The 22,182-nt window shown below is 34.1% G+C and overlaps 1 protein-coding gene across 1 annotated transcript in view; it reads left to right on the top strand.

The window, feature by feature from the left end:
- Positions 1–22,182, top strand: part of LOC134541527 (pleckstrin homology domain-containing family F member 2) — a 104,863-nt gene that overhangs the window by 31,286 nt on the left and 51,395 nt on the right. Inside the window, exons 5-6 of the mRNA XM_063385037.1 lie at positions 13,589–13,714; positions 17,048–17,154. Coding sequence (XP_063241107.1) covers positions 13,589–13,714; positions 17,048–17,154 — 233 coding nt within the window. The remainder of the gene's footprint in view (positions 1–13,588; positions 13,715–17,047; positions 17,155–22,182) is intronic.

Below are 22,182 nucleotides of genomic sequence, written 5' to 3'. Positions count from 1 at the left end.
TTAAACGCATGTGAAATTAGTTTTTTTTTTTTTTTTTTTTTTTAACCTTCATCGCTCTCACGTGAATTTACGGCAACTTACATTATTATGGTACTTTTGTTTTGTAGTAACGACCGGTAGGCAAAATATGTACATGTGTTTGTTGAAACTTAGTTTTAAACATCCATAAATTAATTTTGTTAATTTATTTATTGATACCAATAAAATACAAAATAAATTATATTTATTTTACGACCTCTTAAATTATTTGAATGATATATAAAATATGACCAAAAATTTTTCAAATGAAGACGTATTTTCAGCTGGAAGTACGCGAGAATTACACAGATTCATTTACTTGCGTATTGCATAGCATACTTCACGTCCATTTCTGACAGTCTTGCGAAGTCACTTCCAAAGTATATTCTTCAGGCGAATTCGGACACTGCATTATAATCTTCCATTATATCTAGAAGACATGTTCTTACATTTGCTTGGAGTTTTAAATTATTTTTTTGAAATAATAAAGGCAATTTTAAAGTCCATTGCAGAAACACTTACGCAATATATTTGGTGATTCTCTGCAAGTGTATTTTGTGTTTTATTCTAGTTCAATAATGAAGTCAATCTGAATTTATTGCCTTTTTTTTTCCAGATTTTTTTATACATAAGATGTATATAAATATAAAAATTTATGTAACAGGATGAATCTTTAAGTAAGTACTTATGTTAAAAAATTATTAATATGTTTGTGCTGCGTAGAATGAATGAAAACCATCGATAACTAGATAATAATGGCTGCGGACTAATACGTATGCACTCCTTTATACAAATTTTAAAACTCCCTCGTATCAAATACAGTCCTGCTACGATGTTTGTTTTCATTCATTTTGTTTTAGCACCCCAATGTTTTTTTATGGCATATAAAACGTGAATTTTGTATCTAATGCTTATTCCTTACATTACTTTGTTTAGAAAATTTCAAATACGTAACGAAAATTCATTTAAAAAAAATAGGATTTTCAGCTTACCAGCGGTGCGACTTTCTGAAAGTTTTTATGTAGTTTTACGTTTCATAGTCCAAAGAACCCATAACCATCATCAGCTCCAAAGTTATATGTATATGTATGTGTGTGTATATATTAGGCATGGTCGGGCAGAGAAATTTGACTTTGGGCGGGCTCGGGCGGGTAATTGTCCAAAATTTTCGGGCTCGGGCAATCTCGGTCGGGCATCAAAATCAGTTAATGAAATAAATTTTGAACATAAAATAGTCGTACTTAAGTTTGCATTGACAAACCTGAACTGTTTTTATTTATTTACTATACCGCACTGATATGAAAGTTAAACATTAAACTAAAAAATAGAGTGCATATTAATCTTGGAAATAAAGTGCTTATTAACTAAATTGTGTTTGGGTAGCTGCTTGAAGGTTCATTGTCACTGCTGATTGACCTACACTTCCACTGGTATCCATTTTAGTAAAATAATGACATGAATTAAATAGAAACAATTCACAACCACTTTCTGCAAATGCCATGCAACTACAATGTGTGTAATTAAAGTCAGCTTATAATCCTTCTCGCGCACAGCAAGCAGCTCCACCGGCCTTGAACACTACTTTGTGACTATTGAGCAGTGAGCATCCGCCGTGCGTGCGCGCGCGTGTGTGTGTGTGTGTGTGTGTGAGAGAGAGAGAGAGAGAGAGAGAGGCGGGCGACCAGCTGCATCGTTAGTCAGCCAGCGAGAGTAACGGTAAATGCTGACCTTGACCACTTCCGCTTGCTGCAGGGCTCGCTCTCATATCTGTCTCCCCCTCCCACAAACACACTTGCTGACCGGGCACCTTCTTTATCTTATCTCTCACGCACACTCACTTCACCGGCTGGTGCCGGGACGGCGGCGGCGTGGCATGTTCCTGCAGCTGCCGCGCGTTCCAAAAAAAAGAAGCTTTGTTTACTTGCGCCGTGCGGTATTGCCGTTTTCCAAGGTGCCCGATATTTTCGGGCACTGAAATACCCGCCCGGAATTTTGGGTATACTTGATACCCGAAACACTGCCCGAAATTTCGGGTACCCGACCATCCCTAGTATATATATCACAATTTTATGAACACGATAACTGCCGTAATTTTTCGCACATCAATTCCAAACTGATACATAAAATAAAGTAATGGAAAATCTCGATCGAGTTCGTCAATGGGCAAAATCAGACCATAGGGTTAGAAATGGGTAAGGTTTTTTTTTTAACAGAAAAATCGCATCAACTTCCATAATATGACGCATATCGCATTCGTGTGAACATAAAGCTTGCAGGAAAAAATACGAAGAACTTTTGCCTGAATAAGTTTTTGATATGACCAACCATAACTGCAAGGGGTGGAAAAATTAAAGTGTTTAGGACAAAAAAATCGTAACTCTCTTATTATGCATACTATCAAATACGTTATAATTCTTCAAAAACATTGTAATTTTTTTACTAAAACTTTTGTCGGAAACAATTTTTGATTAGACAATCCATTTATGCTGGGGTTAAACAGGAATTGACAAAAAAAACTTTGCTCCCTTAGTAGGTACACCATTGAATACATTCTAACTGTTTGTAAATCTTATAAATGTTATAAAAAAATTTTGTCTGAAAATTTTTTAGATACACCCAATCATTGCAGAGTTATCCTTAATTTTCGCTATAGCAAAAAATTATGGGGAAATATTGAATAAACACAATCACTTTCATTGTCATATCAATTTGTTGTTTAATTTGTGGTGTTGCAGTTACTAGGAAACATGTATCATATTAAAAATATATTCATATTTTTAAATTTTTATGTAACCAAGCATCACTGCAATGGGTGAAATAAAAAAAAATCGTTATGTTTTAGTATTACGCTATATAATATATACATCATAATTAGTGTTGTGCGAGATCTCGAACCTCGAGAAAAATTTCGAGAAATATTGCATTCTCGAACAGCGAGCGAGAAAAATAATTTCTCGAAAAAAAACGAGAATTTTTTTTGGTACCGGTAACAACTCAATTTGGAATGGAAACTAAATTTGATATTTATAGTTGTATTTTTATATGTTGAACATTACATACACACTGCCATTATTTTAGTTTAAATGTTTTAAAAATACCAAACGCGTCTGCCTGTTTGGATGAAAAATGATTTGGCGGAACACAAAGCAAACATGATGCAATCATTAAGAGATATTAGACTAGCCGATAGTCAACCATACAAAACCTTTATCAATAACCGAAACTGTGAATAAAAACTGTCATATGAAATTCCAATTTATTTTGAAAGAAAAACTGCCGTATTTAATTTTTAAATTACATAAGCGTAATACATAATAAAATACGTTCGAACCTAACCTACAAAATTGGTTTTGTTTACATACACGTTATTACGGGTAAGTTATAAAAAGCATTACCTTTAATTTAGTCATAATATTTTGTTCGGTAATGTTTAATAGCATACTGAAATGTTGATTGTCACGGCAAAATACAAAATATACTTTTTAACGAACAAAAGGGAATGGTGGTCATGCTGCCAGACAGTCTGCTTCGCTGTTCCGTTTCTTATTTCATTTCCAATAAAAGACTGCGCAAATCATGGGATTATTAAATGGACTGGAATGTAAAGGAATGGATTGAACACGCAGAACAATTCACGCCCTTGTATTACGTAAAATTACGTGAATGTGTGTGTTCAAACCCATTGAAAAGGCAGAATAAATAGTATGTTCATCCCATTTCCTTTTCCACCTTTGTTTCACTCAGTCGTAAGATGTCACGAGTAATGAATCACGCCAAAGCCTCCCTAGTATCAATTTCTTTGTTTTCATTACAGTACCAGAGTTTCCCGTTTACGCAACCTACTCTGTGGGTATGAATAAATAATGTGACGCCTGTAAAATGTTATTAGGAATATGAGAATAATTTCCTAATACTGCTTTATCTCTAACTGTGGCGTAACCAAGTGGAAAAAAAATGTGTTGCGGGAATAGAACAGTTTAACAGAAGTAAACTTTGTTGTCAAATTAAACTTTGACGGTAAAATGGAAGATGTGGACATATCAGTGTGGCAGTATTACACAAAAAGTGGCGATAAGTCAACGGGAACCACAATTAACATGTTAGCTACTAGACTTTTACCTAAGTGAGTAAATGTTTATTTATAATTTAGTGTAGGCTTACATAACGTGTGGTGCATGTCAGTTGTGCACAGGCAACTAAATTGACATTCTATATGATAAACAACAGTTTTGTGTACAGAACAATATATTTTGAAAGTGATATCTACAGTAAATCTTGATTATTTAAAAATTTCTCATTCTCGTCTCGTTTCTCGCGAGAAAAATATTTTCTTTCTCGAAAATTTCTCGAGGCCTTAATCTCATTCTCGCACAACCCTAGTCATAATTTATTATAAAAATTCTAAATAATATCTCAAACCTTTATCAAATAAATAAATACTACAAAATCTACCTACACCTGTAGGCTATGTCGAAAGGGATTTTTATATATGATGCCATTGATTTTAACACAGTATGTACAAGAAAAGGGTAATATAATTAATTTTAAAAAAATTACTGCTAGTTATAAATTAATAAATTCTTTAAACTCTGAACCAATAAAACGGCTAATAATATTTAATGTGTGCGTGTGTGTGTGTGTGTGTATGTGTATATATATGTATGTGTGTGTGTATATATATATATATATATATATATATATATATATATATATATATATATATATATATGAATAGACTGGAATTACTTTTTCCGGGAGAAAAAATACAATATGTGATTACAATGTAGAACAAGTACATTAAAATACTTACTCAAGTTGGCGTCGATGGACTTCTTTCCATTTCCTGCTGTGCTTCATTTTAAATACACTTCCACTTACTATTGCTGATACTAGTGTTGTGTTTTGACCGTTTTGAAGCGATAATATTCCCGCCTGAACTCCTGCGATATTAGAGCCATCTAGTGAGTAAACTCGGAACTAATCGGAGCTCTAGCGGCAAACTGTTGAACTCGTTCCTTTCATCAGCGGCAAGTGACAGTTAAATCACAGTATTTAATACTCATATTATTTAAATTCTGTACATTGTATTAAAAAAATTAATAGACAGAATTGTTCATTGTACCTCCTTTAAGTTGTGTGCAAAGTAACAGCCGTGTACCGTTTAAATATATACCTAATATTTAGTTTTGAAAATTTCAAAATTAAAATTAAATAAGAAAGCATTTTTTGAAAAAAATTTTATCATCATATTTACAAAATTCAAAGTTTTATTTACAATTCTGCCAAGTATGTATTTTTTATCTACTACGATATTCATGGGAGAAATAATTTTCTTGGAGGCTGCAAAACTAAGGATCTTAGCCTTAATGAAGTAGGGTTATTATGATCAATAGCAATACTCATTCATTTCAATGATGTTAGGTGTAGTGATCCTTCTGTGTTGTCTACTGTTTTTGCTAAATATTTTTTCTAGTGTCTATGTGTCTTCCACTTGTAACTCTTCAATTACTAATACAGTAGAACCCTGTTATAATGTTCCTGCATATAATGTTTTCCTGCTTATAATGTCATATTTTTAAAGTCCCAATATTTCCCCCATAAGGACAATGTATTTATTTCCTGCATATAACGTTCATAAATAGTGTAATTTCCTGCTTATAATGTTTGCTTTCTAACATTCAATAAATGGGGGGAAAAATGTTTTAAAACCAAATTATTCCAAAAAGTTTCCTTTATGTATGTTTATGTTTACAATCACTGCCATACAATACATGAAGTTTGTTAAAATACAATTTTATGCAATATACTGAAGGTACACAATGTTCATAGTTACGTGTCCGTTGGCACCATTAGTCAACTCTTCTCTTCCTTGCCATTCCAGTGGGTATTCAGATGCACCTACATAGTCCTACGATATTTAAGTTGCCAACCATTGTGCGAGGGCATAACTAAAAGTGTTTTCTATTGCTTACAAATAATTTTTTTTTTCATTCATACGTAGGAATCCCAAAATTAAACATTTTCAGGTGGCGAAGGAGTATACTTCTCACTCTTAATGTTGTCATCATGAATCGTGAGACAATTTTACAAAAAATGTGGCAGTGTATCTTTAAAGACAAACAAAATTTAACCAGGGAACAAGATGAAGTTGAAAAATTGTTGGCTTGTTTCAGAAAATTCATGTATCAAGTATACCTACTAACTTTGTTTTTAACATTAAAGTTGTTTACATAGCTTGGTGAGTCCATTGGTACAAAGCTCGAACATTGTTAAGTGCTAAATTTAGATTTCCTGCTTATAACGTTTTCCTGCTTATAATGTTTTTTTCTTGTGCTCCCTTGAAAAACATTATAACTGGGTTCTACTGTACTGATATAAGCCTTGATTCTATACCTGTACCAACTATTTCTGAAAGTCATGTCCTTTGGGGGAATTAAGGTCCTAAAAACGTTGAAATCAACAGGACCTGATGGCATTCTGAATTTCATTTTGAAAGGTGGCTCCCATTCATTAGCACCATTGCTACAACATATTTTTAATACAAGATTGAAATCACAAGTGTTTTCCAATAAATGGATAATAGCCAAGGTAACACCTATCCACAGAAACGGTTGAAAATTTAACGTTTCCAATTATCGTCCAATATATCTACTTAATGGTTTCTCCAAAATATTTGAAAAAATTATGTCCAAATTTCAAAATTTTCATTTCAGTAATAGATTATCTAGTAGTCAACACTGCTTCAGAAGAGGAGTGTCTACAGCTATTAACTTAATTACATTTCTCAGTCCCATGTATAACAAAGTAGTTAATCAGGGCCAGCCTGCTATTTTGATTTTGCCAAAGCCTTTGACACTGTTAATCACTTTTTATTACTTGATAAATTATCTCAGTTAGGTTTATGTGATAACTGTATAAATTGGTTTTCCAGTTATTTGAACAATAGAAGTATTTTTTTGTATCTATAAATAATAATAATTCCTCTCTTTTCAATGTTATTTCTGGAGTTCCTCAAAGGTGGCACTTTATCCCCTCTCCTTTTTAATATCTTTATTAATATCACCATTGTCTTAAACTACTCCTAATGACTGCTTATCATTACAACATATAATAAAATTAATAATTGGTATTAGAACTAACAAGGATAAAACTAAGATAATATCCTTTACGTGGAAATATTACCCAGTTAAGTACAACTATAACTTGTTGAACTCTCAAATCATCACTACCTTAATAAACTTGGAATACACAATTAATAATAAAAATGACTTCATCCATAGAATGATTTCTAATTACAATAAATTTTATTAATTCTATGGGATGAATAAAATGAAATTTGTAATTTTGAAGTCATGCAATCTAGTAAATGCCTTAGTCAATAACTTAGTAAAAAGTTATAACAAATTTGTTCTCCTCTTTTTATTTGTTTGTTTATTATTAAATGGTGTACCTATATAATTAATGTAGTTTGTGGTATTATTGTATTTGTTGTGGTTGAGGTTGTGTTGGTTGTATGAGATGTCACTCTTGCCTTGTGGTACTCTTGCCTTTGTGTGTTGGCCTGCGCGGTTATCTTACCTGCTATGGCGCAGACAGGGGTGGGAGTTCACATGTTTGCGGTGTTAACTTTGTGTTTGTCTTGTATATTTGTTAGGCCCATCGTCCAAGTATAACGACTGTCGGTGGAGATGTCATAATTTAAAATAAATAAATAAAAATTTATGACAAAAAGAAATTGTTTACATCCGGAACATGTAAATATTAGGGATGGACCGGGTCAAATTCTCGAAGCCTCATTTTTCGTAATATTAAAAAACATTAGATTCAAAGATAAAGATCCTAAGACAAGATTTGGAGGGAATGTAGTAAATTAAAAAATTCATTACTGACAAGTCTGAAGTTTACTTAGTCTATCTATATTAGGTAGATTTCAAAGAAATACTTCCTACTGTAACCGTTACCATGGTGCAACTTTCCGAAATTTTTTATATAGTTTTTAGTTTCAAGGTCCAGACCTCAAAACCATCGTCAACTCAAAAGTTTATATCACAATTTTGTGGACCCAATAACTAGCAATTTTTCACAAATCACTTCCAAACTGTTACATAAAATCTAGTAGTGGAAAATCTCAGTCAAGTTCTCGGGCAACATTCGACCAAAGGAATAGAAATGGGGAAGGTTTTTTGAAAAACAGAAAAATCGGTGCAGCTTCCATAAAATGGAAAAATCACATCCATTTGAATGTATTATAACATAGGAGTAATTCCAAAATCTTTTGTCTGAAATAATATTTTATATGGCAAACCATTACTGCTCGGGGTAGAAACAAAAAAAATTTTAACTCCCTTCGTAGTCACAGCATTGAATTTGTTTGGATATTTTGTAAATCTTAAATTTTTTATCTAAAACAGTTGTTTAAAACAATTTGAGGCGAACCATTGCTGCAAGGGGTTGAAAAAAAATCATAACTCCCTTAGTAGGTACACTCTCAAATCTGTTCAGATTGATTGTAAACCTTATAATTTTTACATAAAACTTTATCTGGAACAATTTTTGATAATAAATACCATTAATGCAATTGGTGGAAATAACAAGCTTAGAAATACAAATGTCAATACTTTTTTAAATAGATATACTATCAGTTCAATTAAAAGTTATTATTAAATGCATAAACTTCATTTAATATCTTTGGCTGAAACAATTTTTGATGAAATAATTACCATAAAAACAGGGGTTAAAATTAAAAAAATAAAATTTAAATTTTCTTAGTATCAAATTCGTCGGAATTTATTAAAAACCATCTTAAGTTTACCTTAAACCTCTGTCCAAAAAAAAAATTTATTATCATTTATTAGTGCAAGGGATCAAAAATAGTGTTTGAACATTAAAAAAAAAATTGCATAATTACCTTAGTAGGGTAATATGTAATCTGTTAAGACATTTAATGCTGGAAGTCAAAATATTTTCGCTGCATGGAATATGAGAAAATGTTAAATCAATCTTTTTTAAATATTGGCGAATATATAGGATGTTATGTAGGTTACATTCAGTTCTTAAAAGGTTCCGGGAGTTTATAGAAGTTTCCAATATATTACCAGAAGAAATAGGTACTTCAAAATCTACCTATGTCTGTAGGCTGTGCCAAAAGGGATTTGTTTTCCCTTCATTTCTATCATCTTACTATTTCTCAAGATATTGTACATTTGATATATATTTGTATAGATAAAATTATGAGAAGTATTGAAAATATAAATTTGGGAACAAACCTTTAAACAGTTCAATGTTTAAACATTATAGACCTTATAGTTAATGTTTTATTTCTTGTGTAGTTATTTTTTAATTTTTACTATTACACCTATATTCAGATTTGAGGGGAATATGTTCTTTTTGGGTTTCGAGTTCCAGATTTAGATTTGAGCAAATTTGGGTTCCAACCAACACTAGTTAAAAAGTCATTTAACAAAATATCTTAAGTTTTTAAGTTTGTATGGAACAGGTTATCTCCCCTTGTCCTAACCAACTTCATTTCATGCTGTTTGCAGTTTTAATTTTATGTTTGTGTAGCGTTGCATGTGCAGTGACAGATTGCATGCCTATTAATTATATTGTGAATTTGAATCAAAGTAAAATGAAAATTGTATAATCAAATGGGGTTAAAATGTAAATATAAACGTTCTTTGAGATTTATCATGTGAAATACCATAAACAGACTGTAAAAATTTGACAGGAATTTTGCAAGAACATGAAATCATGGATTATAATAAGTTTTAATTATGTATTCACACAGATTTGTTGATGGTGAATGCCAGTATTGTTATCAGACTAAATATGTTTATTTCATTATGTATTAGGAGCTTGAATTGATGGAAAAAGGATGGGGAGGGGGAGGGGGAGGTTAAAACACTACTGGCGATACTTGCAATATTGTACAAAATATAAGTAAGTAAATAATTTAGCTGAAGTTTGGTCCAATGAACTAGTCAAATTGTCCTAAGCATGAGAGACATTCCGAAAGTAAGTTTCGTCATTTTTTTGAAAGAGCAAATGGTACATCAGGTGAAACAAGCAATTGCCATAAGAATCCACTCCCGTTGCTGGTTCAATGACGGAAGTAGCGTCAGCGGAGAAGGAATGACGCATGCGCAGAGCATAGAATAAGAGAGAGTAGCAGCAGACCGGCGTGCCCGAGGTTATTCAAGTGCAAATCACGATGGCTGACAGACGTGTACTGACAACGTGGTTACCAATGGAAGTGCGTGCTGCTATGCCAGCACTTAAAGCGGCACTATCGGGACGTCACTTCCAAAACAATGCTGAGATGGAGCAGGCTGTGCGACAACTCCTTGCATCACAGGACACTGACTTATACCAGAGCGGTTTCTTCAAACTGATTGCATGCTTCTACAAATGTTTCAATGTATGTGGCAAATATTTTGAAAATTAGTGCATTACTTTATGATTCCATGTTATATTTGTTTTGGCAATAAAGTTTCCTTGTGAAAAAAATACTTTCGGAACGTCCCTCGTATAAAACAATTAAGTGAGAAAATAAATTTAAGGCTCATATTAAGTCGGAAAATACATTTAGGCTTTATAAAATTTTAAGTGTTCCTCTTTAGGTTCATCTTCTGTGTGAATTTCTTTAATTTCAATCAGAAAGGAAGTAAAACTTGGGATTTGGAATCAAAACTACAATCAAAGGAAATCTTGGACTAAGAATCAAATAAATGTGTAGATTTGACCCAAGACAACGCATGGCTAGTTGCCGGTGTGATAACAGTACCAGCAAAGGCGTTCAACTTCATCGCTCCCTGGTTCCCTGGTTGGAGTTCCACATCCAAAATATTCATTTTAAACATGCCTCTTAAAACACCAATATATTAAAACTATTAAAAATATAGCAGACAAACCTTTACAGATAGCTAAGTGTAAGTAATTACTTAATGGGTACCCAATAAAAATGTAATATATAACTTATTAAAATAGTTCTCAAAAGAGGCAAAGAAATATTTAAATTTGTCATGCTTCAGTCGGTCACAGCAACCATATAATATTGTTTACATAATACGAAGTACTCAAGCACATAAGTTGATTGTCAGCAACCAAACGTAATGTTTTATAAGTGTCTTAAACTGGCCACCTCAATACATCAAAGTACAAAATGCCTAATACATGCTTTTTGCTAAATGTACTTTGCTTAGCACACTCATTATAAATTGAGTACCTTGACAACTTCCATGCAGTTCCACAATTACCATTGTACTTCCTTTTAAAATACAGAAATGGTGTGGCATAATAATTCACAATATTAAGGCAATTTACTGCATGCCAATTTTACTGCACCATGCAAACACCATATCCACTACCCAATGTCATCACTAAACTAGTAAACGTACCAGTTTAACTTGGAACTCGTAGAGTTGTTGCAGGCGATATTGACAAGCCAACAAGCTTGAAGGCTTAAGTACAAAGCACTTCCAGATTTAATTTCAGGCCATTTCTTTTGCGTAAACAACCAGTAAAATTTTCAGCACATCCCGACAGCGCAGCCTCGTCGCAGTATATCCTCACCATCACTTAACGGCGTGCTCATCAGCAAAAGACACACTTCGTACTTCATGGCCTAGTAGTCGGTTGTTTTCTGACGTCACAAACTGTGGTGCCATCTGCTGTGTAATTAATTAACCCAAATCCAGATTCACATGCATGCTAGAGCACAGTGCATCTTCCTCGGTGGTTCATTCATTAAAATTTTACAATGGAAATTTCAAACCCAAATTTATTTAATAACATGCTTGAAACTTAAATTTAGTAAAACCAAACAACCTAACCTAAACACTAATGGCTGCCATATACAATAAATAGTAAAGTAACCTAAAGTTTGGACTACCTTAAAAATTTACAATAAAAATACAAAATTGATTGAAAAGATGGAAATTATATTACATAAAAAAATTAATAACAAATTACTGTGCCTGGCCCATGGCCTCATTGGTTTATGCCCATTAGTTGACCCGTGCGAATAATTTGCATTTTATCTTGATCAGTCCCCGAATGGTAATATAATAATGAAGAAATAAGTACCTAAATTCCAGTACTTATTTATTGAAGGGTATTGTAAATCAATTAAAAAGCAGATACATGCTTCAACAGATATTAATTTTTTAAATTATTTACTTTACAAAACTTTTTTGAAAACGCTGTTAGAAGTTATGTGATCATTGTTTTACTTTTTTGGCTAATTGCCTCTTTAACACTATCACCAAATCTACAAACTCTTGGAATTGTCCCGATTAACTTTCCATGTGAAAAGCAGCTTCTGGTAAATATAATCCTGTCCTTTGAAGCATCTGACCTTGTGCTGTCTTGATGGTCATAGCGATGATACTTTTATTGGGAATTGTATTCTTATCATTTGAAAGGTATGGTTGAATCAGGTGTGAAGTTAATGCGGAGTATGAGTACAGTTTTTTCAGAGTGAATATATTTAGCAGTGATGATATACTCGCCTAAGTGAATTACCACGAATCTTGCACCATTAATTAATCCCTGATTAGCATTAATATTTCTAATTAACATAATAATACCATTTTTTTTAAAGCAACTTCTTCGTGACTAAAATATAGTAAATTTTTTTAAAAAATATAACACAGCGGATCAATGTTATTGAGGTTAGGAGAAGTCTAATGTAAATTTGCAAATGCTGTAAAGTAAAAAAAAAGTTAAATAAATTGAGTTACAAATTAGGTTATAAAAGTAATATGGTACTTATTTGTGATAAGAAATTTTGATTTAATTATGTTTATTCTTGTGATGGAATACGCATGCATCTAGAAACAATTCCATTTGTTCTGCATGTTAGTTAAACATTGTTAATAGATGGCACCCTCTTTAAATGGTGCTGCCTTTATGACAAAAAAAAGATATAAATAAAAATGTTTCTATTTTTTTTTTTAAGTGAAAAATTAGTTTTCAATTATTTGTTTATTTTTTCTCGTTAGCATCATTAATTTTGATTAAGTATCAAGGAAGATATGGCGTACCAACAAAAAAAAACACTTAAAAATGTGTGTGTGTGTGTGTGTTTTTTATGAAACTGGTAATTTACCTATATGTTTTATACAAAACTAATCTTAATGCCGGTACATACGTACTTATATGATATACAATATCTTTACTACACATCAAAAACAGTTAAATATTTGTTATTGGAAGTATCATTGTTGGAAATAAAATCTAATGTGAATAATAAATCACTTGGTCTGGTATTTGAAATTTTTAATAATCTCAGGGCTTTCAAACTGCCAAGTGTTTATGTGCCTATTTACAATTTCATTATTTACTTAAAACATGAGTCATGTCACCATGTGTGTAGAACGTACTAAATTGGATAGAATTAACTTAACATTATAGATGATAGATGCATGTCTTATATATTTATAGTGACTTCATAGTCAACTTAATCCATGTTTGTTTTCTTTAATGGTTTCTTTTTGTTTTTATTGTTTCTGTATTTATTGAAATGGTATAGTTTATCAATTAATGATGTGCATTTATAATGTGGTTCTAGAGTTTCGTAATGGCTGGCTCATTCGCACTGCATCCAAATCATTTGCGGTTTATGCTGCTACTTCGACTGAAAAGGAAGAGTGGATGGCGCACATCAATAAGTGCATTGAAGACTTGTTGAGGAAAAGTGAGTACTGCAATATATTAAAGTCTCACTGACATTGGGGCCATTAGAGGTGGTGGAAGATGATGAGAGGCTAGTGGAGCAGTGATGAAATTAATAGGGGAGGGGGTGGGAAAAAGGGAGAAAACATGAAGAAAAACACTGGTTCTATACAACGTACGCCATACTTCCCACTGACCTGTCCAGGAACCGAATCCAGATCCTCTTCAAGTGTGGAGGCGGGTGATCTGACCTCTCAACCACGTGGTCCTAAAGGTACATGCATGCATAACCCACACAATCCACGCCCTATGCCACACACACCACTCCTTTGCTATGGCCAACGTGATAGCTGCAACGACATATAAATGATAGTCATAATCACTCTACCACCATGCTACACAGTAGCAGCTTAGTTGATCTATGTATCAATGTCGAAACAGGCGTTTCAAATTCCAGAGGAAATTAGCATAAAATGATTTTGTGATGTTGATGAACTGAAATACATTTTACCTGCTTGCTGTTAACAAGGGGAGTGCGAGAATAACAAGTATTTAAATACGTAAATTTGAGCTTGCCAACCTTCGTAGCATAGTTGGATACACACCATCTTACAGTGCAAAGGGTTCAGGTTCGAGTCCTTGGTAAGGGGATTGTGTGAATTTGAAATTAGAAATTAGAATTTCCAGCTTTTGTGTTGGAGTTACTCTTGTAGTTAGTTGTTATAATGCCTTACATCAATAGGTATTCTGACATTCTGGCATTTGTACCATAATGAATATAGGTATAATAGGTTGTACCATAACTTGTAATTTCACTATTTTACAAGCTTTCTTCATCTGTTTAATTTTAGCATAAACTTTGGGGTTAAGCGCACATCTCTCAGGGGCTAATGTGTAGGGGCAATAATTTTTTTTTTTTGGTACCCACTTGTCATTGGTGTTAGTTAGCCAATCAGAAAATGTTTTATACTTTATCTTATATGACATTGTCAACATTGCACATAATTTGGTGATGTTTTATTATGGCACAGACATGAAATTTGTTCCACTCGTTGTATTTCGTACTCGTTATTTACTTTTACTTCAAAATCTGCCTATAATGCTATATATCAATGGCACTAAGTAAATTTAAGTTCTTTCGGTGTACAAGAATACATTCTAAGACTAATCGGGTATTTTAGGTTGTTTTTGCATTAAAACATATTGTTCCTTTCTAAAATGTAACTATTTTAACAACTTTTCTCTTCAATTTTATTCATCTAATTTTCCAGAAGCCACTACACTATATGTACCTTTTATCTCACCACGTATTTGTTACGCGACATGAAAAAATTTTTGTTGTGGTTTTCCAATCCCCATTCTGATTATTCAAAGTTAATTTTTGTATTGAAAAATAATTTGTTAGATTTACTCAATTTTAACTAAAAAAAAAAAACTGATATTTGCACAGGCTTACTATCATCACAGAGAGTTTGGTACTTTGGGATATCAAATTGTTAAAGTCTACAATGTCCACTGGTCCAGGGAGTATTCATACACAAGGGTGACCCTTGCTTATAGTGGAAATGTTAGGATTTATTTTTGCCCAAAATAAGGGTGAGACCATATGAAGGGGTGACCCTTTAGTGGGTGAATATAAAACATTTTGTAGAAGTCTGAAATTTTTTGAGAAATCCTTTAATGTGTGAGGTACTTTGTAATGATTGCAGACCTGCATTTGTGTTTTTATTTAATTTAATGACATGGTGGTGCTATTTTTATTAGCAATAATTTTGTAAAGATACTTCATCATTTTTACAATAATATTTTTAAAAAAAATTTTAAATTGTAAGTACTTTTGGTGATATTTTAGCAACAAATAAATTGAAAACCCTAAAGTGTGAAACAAATTTCACAAAAAACATAAATAATAAGCAGTTTATTAAGTCTTGTACATGATGTTTTCAAGTATTGCCAAGTTCTGTTCCATGAATGCGTGGGCTGTTTGAAGTGGATTCAGATTCAGTTTGTATCACAAGTTTCTGTCAGAGAGAACACTGTTGTAAAGGAATAGAAACCACTAAGAATCTATGTTTGATTTTGGAAGCCAGATACATCAAAGTACTTGGTAGAAAAATCTGGGTGAGATATTTTCACAATGCTTAGTGATCACCATTTTCTGTCATTTATAGCTGCAAGCTGCAAGGTATCTGCATATGCCTCAAACTATGGCCAGGTGTTGAAATATGAAAAGTGAACACTTTGTCACCAGTTTCCAACTTGTTTGTTTCAGTACCGGTTATTACACCAATCAATGTGATTTATTTTTTAAACGTACGTTTCACAGTATTTTATTTTGGAAGTGAACTTCAATATTTTCTGAAAAGTGAAAAATTGTAATTTTCAACAAAAAAAATTTATATTGTAATAAAAAAAAGTTTTATGTTAAATGTGAAAATACAAGTTCCTAGTAATGAAGTTCCACATTAATAATATATTTTAATAATGATATTACTTTGTATAAATAGAATGTTGCTTCTGCACTCAAATTTAACTCGTTACTATTTGTGCCTTAAATAATACACTCATTGTAATTATTTGCCAACTTAAAAATACTTAATATTTTTAGAAGACAACATTCCATAATGCTTATAATGTTATAATTAAGAATTTAAAATCAGTAGGTTTATAAATACTTGTTGAGAATGCCCATTTAAAAGGTGATGGCATGTCAGTTTTAAAAGTTACACCACCAACAGACTGACAAGAGACATGTGTTTCCAGGGGTGTATGGAATATACGTAATTTTTATTTTATCTTAAATAGGGAGTAAAATTGTTTGAAAAAATTTTGAGTATTAATTTTGTCATGGAAGCTAGTAGTAGTTAGGCATTTTATTTTACTATCTTATTAGAAAATTATGGGGAAGTCATAAAAAGGTTACCCCTTAACTGATAGTATTTGTAAAAAAAAATAAATTTGAATCCATTACTTTGATGTTTGAATCCTTATTTGACAAGTTCATCTCAAATAAGAAATATATTGTAACCCATGCGATTCAATATACGGAAGTTGTCTCTTTATATTATTCTCAGTGTTCTTGAACTGAACCATTAGGTTAATAGTGTTAATACAGTTTGATATGTTACAACTTCTCCAGTACGTTTGACTGTAAGTGAAGTCTTGCAAATATTTGTTGGAGTTATGATTGTAATGTCACTATAATTTTGAAGAAGTTATATCTGAAGTGTGTACAACTGTGACTTGTGAGTGCTGCTCCCCAGTAAACGGGCAGGTAGTGCGGAGGTGAAAGTGATGGTGGCTGGGGCCAGGCACGGCAGGTGTGGTCACTGCGAGTGACGTGATGTCTGTGCAGGTGGCAAGAAGGCGGTGGAGGTGCACGCAGCCGTGTGGGTCCCAGACTCGGAGGCGGCTGTGTGCATGCACTGCAAGAAGACTCAGTTCACCGTTCTCAACCGCAGGGTAAGAGCGTGCCTTCTCTGGTGGTGGCCCGACCTTGGGAGCTACTGGGAACCAATTTTCTCTTTCAAATCACTTGCATACATAGTCCTAATTTATTTCTGTTTTCATATTTCATTTTTTTTTTTTTTTTTTTTTTTTTTTTTTTTTTTTTTTTTTTTTTTTAAGCAGCACTGGGGTCATTAGAGACTATAACTCACAACAATATTGGGGATATTTGGGGAGCAACTGGCCTTGAAATATTCTAGAATTTTTTGGCAAGTGTTTTGAAGTCGTAATGGGCTGGGAGAGAGAATGGAAAGGTTTGATTGTCATCGTCCTCTCAATCCCTTAACAGAAGGGATTTAACAGCAGAAAGATGAGAAGGGTCAATGCCAAGAATGTTTTGACTATCATTTTTATAAACAAAAGTAGGATATTACAGTAGAGCTTCATTATAAAGAACATGAAGGGACCAAAATTATGGCAGTTTGTTATAATGAAGTTCTTTATACCGAAATCACAATGATTGCCTGATTTGGGTTTTTTTAACATAACTCGATCTTGTTAAATTAACAATGTAGAAAATCTAATATGAGTGGTACAAGCATCAATTACTTTAACAGCTATACTTTGGGATCAAGATACATACTAGTATGTATATGTACTATACAGAAATACGTAAGTTGTTTGCCAAAACAGTAAGCCTTCCTTTGGAATCAAGACAAGCTGTTTGCAAAAATGCTGTAATAAATCAAAAATATAAAATTTAAAAGTTAAGAAAAATTTTTTACATTTTTAAATTATTGAGAAAAAATCCTGTATACGTGACTGTTTTTTAATGTTGTTAAGTTCATTGGCCACATCTGTTTCAATGTTTCTTAAGACGGGCAGGTGATGTACAAGCTTTTCAGTTGTCATAAAGAGTCTTTCCAACACATTTAGTGCATTACAGACTTCTTCCCGCCGAGGACGTTTAACTTCGGTTTCACTGTCACAGTCATCAGCATCTTCATTTGGTGGGCAGCTCTCCTCTTCCGGTTGGCCAACCTCCTCTGACACTGCAGGGCAAGTGGCTATGTGATTATCTATGCCAACAAAATCACGGAAAGAAGACTGAGGAACATCAAACCTTTTCTGAACTTCAGCCCAACGAGGTTCATCACAGTCATCTGATTATTCATTGTGAGGATGTTCAGTCTTGATAGGAAATCCTGCCTTCCTATAACAATTCGCAATTGTGGAAGGCTTGACTCTATCCCAGGCCAAACACAGCCTGTGCATGGCCTGAAGAATGTTCCACTTCAATTCGCTGGAGTCTTTCCCACTCTCCACCTTCCATAGAAGGTATTGCACAAGTTGCTTCTTGTAGTCCCTTTTAACTTGTGCAATAATCCCTTGATCTAGGGGCTGCAAAGCACTGGTACAGTTGGGTGGGAAAAAGAGCACTTTAACATTTCTAAGTGAAAGGTTAACGTTGTGGGCAGGACAGTGGTCAATAAACAACAGAACTTTTCTGTTCTGTACCCCCACCTTGGCATCAAAACTTTGTATCCATTCTTGAAAAAGGGATGCTGTCATCCATGAATTTTTGTTGTTTTTATACTTGCAAGGAAGATGTTTAATGTTTTTGAAGCATCTAGGATTTCCATATTTACCAATAATAAGTGGTGTCAGCTTTTCGGAACCATTACTGTTAACACACAGCAGCACAGTAAAGCGTTCCTTGCTCTTTTTGCCTCCGTGGCATGTTTCTCCTTTCACCTCCAGTGTTCTGTCAGGAAGCAGATTGTAAAAAATGCCTGCTTCGTCGGCATTGAAAATGTCTTTTTCATCATATCCTGATAACAGCAATTCAAGTTCTTCCTTCCACTTGTCTTGAACTTCAACATTTACTGCTGCAGCTTCTCCACACACTTTAAGCGTACTTAAATTCCAACGTGCCTTGAATCGGTGAAGCCAGCCACCAGAAGCTTTAAAGTCGGTAATTTGTAATTTTAAGGCCTCTTCCTGTGCCTTTTGTTGGAGAATGTCCCCACCAATGGGAATGTTTGATGCCCGTGAATGCATCAACCAGTCGAACAATGTCTTTTCAAGAGCATCGTAGCGGGCGGTACGCAAACATTTTCGATCTTGTGACATTAAATGTTTGTCTTCCAAACTGGATCGCTGGGTGAGAATTGTCGATAATGTTGATTTGGAGATACCGAACTTTTTAGCCACATCAGTCTTTTTATTTCCATCATCTACTGCTTTTAACATTTCAAGTTTCATTTTCACATCAATCGCCTTTCGTTTCCTAGAAGACATGTTCAGTAGTACTGTTTTTTAAACTATAAAAACAAATGGACCCGACACATGTAACAATAAGTTATACTCGTAGTATAGCCACGTTTCTCAAACAATAAACAAGGAAACGACCAGAGATGTGTGTGTAGCAATAGCAAACCCCCTTATTTGCACTTATCATGGGGACAAAGTAAAGAAGTGTAAAAAGCGGGAAAGTGTAAATAAAGGGAAAAGTAAGAAATACGTTAAAGTTAATTAAAATACAGCCGCATCCTGCAGCGTTCATAACAAATACGGGCTACATTACACATACGCATTGCACCACAGTAAAAAAGTTTAAAAAAAGGGCGGCAAATTGTACATTTACCGTCAATAGCGCGCCGTGCGCGGAGAAAGGTCATTGTACTCAATCAGCTGTTGTTCCGGCGCGGCGTAGCCGCCTGCTGGCTCTCTCTGTTCTCTGAGCTGCGCATGCGCAGTATAACTCACTCAACACTCCGCCCAGACTCGTGACGTTCCATCAGCAGCGAACCAATAGATGCGAGCTTAGCGGAAAAAAATATAAGCTCCACCTCCCGTGTACCAGTTTTGTCCAGTTCTAATACCAGTTTATTGGTATACGCACCAGTTTTCTCGCTGCCGTGACATGTTCAAGTTTACGTTGATCTTGATGTCTTGATATTAATAATTAATTTACGATCCCCAGAAATAAATGGTTAGTTTAAAAAAATATGCGTCAACTGTACAATATTTCCGAAATTTTAAAATACGTATAAAACAGTTACCAAAGCTCCGCTCATTTTATCTTGTGATGTTTGTCTCGTACCAGTATTTCGGCTAAGTTGTGACATAAATATAGTATCACAACTTACAAGCAGCCTAGTAAAGTCGTAATATTCCCGGTACGTTTATACATTCGTGAGTTTACAATTTTCCTTAGTACATTTTAGATTGTCTCCTGCTATAATTACTCGGAGTTTTACACGCCTAGGCTTAAATTATTATATGTTTAGAAATAAAAGCAACTTTTCATGTTATAAAATATGTATATTTTGCGATTTAAAATGTTCATTGCCGACTATAAACGTTACGTTTTTCACAATGTTTTTAGGCCTACTATGGTTGTTACGTGACGTAAATAGCGGGATGGATTCGATTTTTGAGACGTAATTCGCGTGAAAGTATTGTATTGGACTAAACGGGACCTGAAGAATATAGTGTAAATAACGGGAAAACGTAAGTAACGGTAACGTAAATAAGGGGTTTCGCGTACTTTATGATGTCACAGAATAAACAGTACCAATTGTTTATTCTGTGATGATGTAGAACTTCGCATCGGTTAAACACGTCGTGCGAGCATAGAACAAAGAGTAATGTCTGCGAACACCACAATGCAGCGCTTAGTCGCTACACCAGTTTTGTGCATTAATTTCAACACTAGTCCATTGCAGTCATCTATGGCGCGTATCAAAATAAATAGGATGGCAGTTTGTGGGTGAATGGCGACGATTTTATCCGTTTGTCGTTTACCGTGCCGGGAAGAAAAGTGTTCGTTCAAATGAATATTTATAGAATATTTTTAAAATTTGAGCGAGAAAATTCGTACTAGTGAAATTTTTTTACGTTATGCATACCTGCCAACCCTCCCGCTTTAGGCGGGAGTCTCCCGCTTTTGTGTGTACCCTCCCGCCCTCCCGCTTTTGCCTTTGAATCTCCCGCTTTTGCTTCCTTTCGCTTAGCGGCACTCGAAATGGCCGGTATCAGGTTTCAAGGTTATGTTTCTCCATGTGCTCGGCGCTGCGCTGTGGCGCTCGCACAGCTGTCTCACAGCTCGGCGATCGGTAACATTCGTCTCACTTCGGCTAGAACACGAAGGGCGTAGCCAACCTGTAATCAGCGCTTAAAATAATTCGCCAATAGAAATCTTGCATTCTTTACCTTCTTACATGCTTTGTGCAGTTTTTTATTTTTTTTTTAGTTGGTCATCTATGGTAGTTCGTGTCGTGATAAATATCAATATGTTCACAAAATATATTGCATGGCGAATGTGTTTATGAAATGAATTACGCGGTTAAAGCAGCAAGTAAGGAGATCATTTTGCTTTTTGTTCGCTGTGTCGTTGTGACGTTGCTGTATCGCATGGGGGAAGGTGGGACGTCGTGAAACACATCCAAACCAAGAAACATCAAGATAATGTACGCTGTGTTGATGCAAACAAGAAGTTAAGCTTTTGTGGCAGTGCAAGCCGGCAAGAAGAAAGTGTTACGAATGCCGAGTGCTTGTTTACGTGTTTTGTTTTAGAACACAATCTCCCTGTTAGTTGTTCAGATCATGCTGGGTTGTTGTTTCGCAAAATGTTCCCTGATAGCGCTATAGCTCAACAATTTGGCTGTGCACGTACAAAAACGTCAGCAATTATATCTGAAATGGCAAAAACGGAAGAAGAAAAACTTGTGCAGACGTTAAAAAACGGTGCATTCTCTGTGGCGACATATGGGAGTAACGATAGCGAATCAAAATTATACCCCGTTGTTGTAAGTTATTACAGCAGTGAAGCAGGTAAGGTGGAAAGTTCAGTGCTTTGTGTACCTGTACTGTCTGGAGACACTACTGGAGTTAATATTGCAGCATTGGTCATACAGTCTTTGAAGTCACGGAATATTAAACTTCAAAATTGCATATCATTCAGCACTGATAATGCTCCTGTAATGATAGGCTTGTAAAACGGGGCAGCAGCACACTTAAAAAAAGAAATTCCCAATT

Source organism: Bacillus rossius (genome assembly GCF_032445375.1).
Source record: "Bacillus rossius redtenbacheri isolate Brsri chromosome 4 unlocalized genomic scaffold, Brsri_v3 Brsri_v3_scf4_1, whole genome shotgun sequence".
Taxonomy (NCBI): domain Eukaryota; kingdom Metazoa; phylum Arthropoda; class Insecta; order Phasmatodea; family Bacillidae; genus Bacillus; species Bacillus rossius.
This window is presented reverse-complemented; position numbering and strand designations above follow the sequence as displayed.